At 39.8% G+C, this 2,630-nt stretch overlaps 1 protein-coding gene across 1 annotated transcript; it reads left to right on the top strand.

Annotated features, from left to right (window-relative positions):
* Nucleotides 1–6: 6 nt before the first annotated feature.
* Nucleotides 7–2,180, top strand: LOC103522517 (equilibrative nucleoside transporter 4-like; the record flags this gene model as incomplete). The annotated part of the gene is made up of 4 exons (XM_008487622.2): nucleotides 7–54; nucleotides 501–704; nucleotides 1,103–1,233; nucleotides 2,088–2,180. Coding segments are annotated over exons 2-4 (267 nt in total), but the record flags the coding sequence as incomplete, so codon positions are not given.
* Nucleotides 2,181–2,630: the final 450 nt, after the last annotated feature.

Here is a 2,630-nt window from a genome sequence, read left to right as displayed (position 1 = left end):
TCGCTAACAATATCCTTGTGGAAACGTTGTCACTTAATACCAGGATTACTTTTGGTAAGTTCCTCCGAACCTCCTTCAGTGCATTCTTCGAGATTTGGTGGCAAGTGTTTGATTCCACCAGCTCCTATAATGTAACAATATCCTTGTGGAAACGTTGTCACTTAATACCAGGATTACTTTTGGTAAGTTCCTCCGAACCTCCTTCATTGCATTCTTCGAGATTCTACTTTATTCTATTCTATTCTACTTCCAGGCTACATCATCTCGTTCGTCACTCTTCTGTTCATTGCATTCTTCGAGATCTGGTGGCAATTGTTTGATTCTACCACCTCCTATAAGTACTCCTAGCTTCATTTTATTCTACTCCTAGCTTCATTTTATTCTACTCCTAGCTTCATTTTATTCTACTCCTAGCTTCATTTTATTCTACTCCTAGCTTCATTTTATGCTACTCCTAGCTTCATTTTATTCTACTCTATTCTATTCTATTCTACTTTCAGGCTACATCATCTCGTTCGTCACTCTTCTGTTCATTGCATTCTTCGAGATCTGGTGGCAAGTGTTTGATTCTACCACCTCCTACAATGTTCTGCTTGCGTCAGTGGCCGTGGTGTCTCTAGGCTGCACGGTACAACAGTCCAGTTTCTACGGATACACGAGTATGCTGCCTAGCCGATATACACAGGCTGTTATGGCCGGGGAGAGTAAGTTTTTTTCTTCTTCTTTTTGAAGAGGTTTGACAGAGGGAACTGTAACTGCCCAGGTCTTATCGTCCCGAAATCGAAGAGAGAAGAAAGACAGGATAGGAGAAAGCCAGCCGTTCCGAGAACGAACCTTATCTGTTTATGATAAAATCCACCCTTGGCGGGAATCGAACCCGCGAACTGGAGACTTTCAAGGTAGAGAAGGTAGACGCCCTACTCCCCAAGCTAACCAGGTTGGCTAACACCCATATTTATGAACAAAATGCTGGCTCTTAAGTTCGTGCTAAGCATAGTCTCAAGGCATTTGATTGGTCAATTTTGACTTGAGACTTGAGACTGAACGATCATTCTTGTTCATAAATACGAGTGTAAGACTCCTTCCAAATCTTTGTTTTCAGGTGGTGCTGGGTTTCTCGTCTCGATCAATCGAATCATTACCAAACTACTGTTTGAGGATCGTAAGAACAACACATTGATATTCTTCCTACTCAGTTCTCTCGGAGTGGGGGGATGCTTCTTTCTACATCAGGTAAATAGCAGACAATCTATCCATATAAAAATTATAATTAATAATATTACGGGATAGTTTATTTGAATTATTAGCATACCTTTTCGCCGTACCCTAAAAAGTTAAAGCTCTATAATTATTTTTACTTTCTTGCATTTGAAGTCTTAATCCGGATATCTATAAATACTTTGATCTACCATTCAAGTTTAGTATCTAAAGGTATGTAGGTATACCTGTTTAGACAGGCCAAAATGTGGACGCGAAAGATATCATAGCAGACAATCTATCCATATAAAAATTATAATTAATAATATTACGGGATAGTTTATTAGAATTATTAGCATACCTTTTCGCCGCACGCTAAAAAGTTAAAGCTCTATATTTTTGCATTTGAAGTCTTAATCCGGATATCTATATTTTGATCTACCATTCAAGTTTAGTATCTAAAGGTATATAGGTATACCTGTTTAGACAGGCCAAAATGTGGACGCGAGAGATATTTAATATTAGAGGAAAGAGGAGTGCAATGAGGGGAAAGAAAGGTAGGTACTATGAAGTGAATAAAAGGCGGGGTACAAAATTGATTTCTTAATCTTTTTTGGGGTGGGATGGATTTTTGTTTATTTTTTGTAGGCACTTGATTGATTTTGGGAGGAACGACTTGGCGGGGTCTTTTTTATGCCACGAAGTGGTATTTTTTGGGGTCACTATTATTTTAGTATTTTTCCCTCCAGGTTGCCCGGTCCGGACCTGTCCGGTAGATTGCAATGTAGATAGCCGGCTTCAGGAATAGGGAACCAAGAATAAACCATGAATACATATTACTGTTACTATATTTTTCCATGTCACTATTATTTTAGTATTTTTCCCTCCAGGTTGCGCGTAAGACAGACTTCGTTCAGTTCTACATAACCCTATGCAGAGAATCCCGACGTATTACATTGGAACCTAGTGAAGATGCAGGACTGGTGAGTTGAATTTGTCAACGCTGTGTTTTATAACGAAAAAACGCCACACTTAGGTAGCGTTAAAGTTGGTGTTTGCCAGCCTAGTTAGCTTAGTTGGTAGTGCGTCTGCCTTGTAAGCGCTAGGCCGCGGGTTCGATTCCCGCCCGGGGCGGATTTTATTCTGATGGGATAATATTCGTTCTCGGAACGGCTGTCTTTCTCCTATCCTGTCTTCCTCCTCTCTTCGATTTCGGGACGATAAGATAATAGCAGTTACAGTTCCCTCTGTCAAACCTCTTAAAAAAAAAAAAAAGTTGGTGTTTTCTACCAAAAGTAATCGAGTTTCCAGACTTTTCAAACAACCCTTACCTACCCTAGTAACCAAAATGGGATTTTATCCGGTTAGAACTCAGATAGATTCCGGGTAGAAAAGAGGATTTTGTCCGGATTATCCGATCCTGTACCCAGATT

This window comes from Diaphorina citri, unplaced genomic scaffold, assembly GCF_000475195.1.
Source record: "Diaphorina citri unplaced genomic scaffold, Diaci psyllid genome assembly version 1.1 scaffold8985, whole genome shotgun sequence".
NCBI lineage: Eukaryota > Metazoa > Arthropoda > Insecta > Hemiptera > Psyllidae > Diaphorina > Diaphorina citri.
This window is presented reverse-complemented; position numbering and strand designations above follow the sequence as displayed.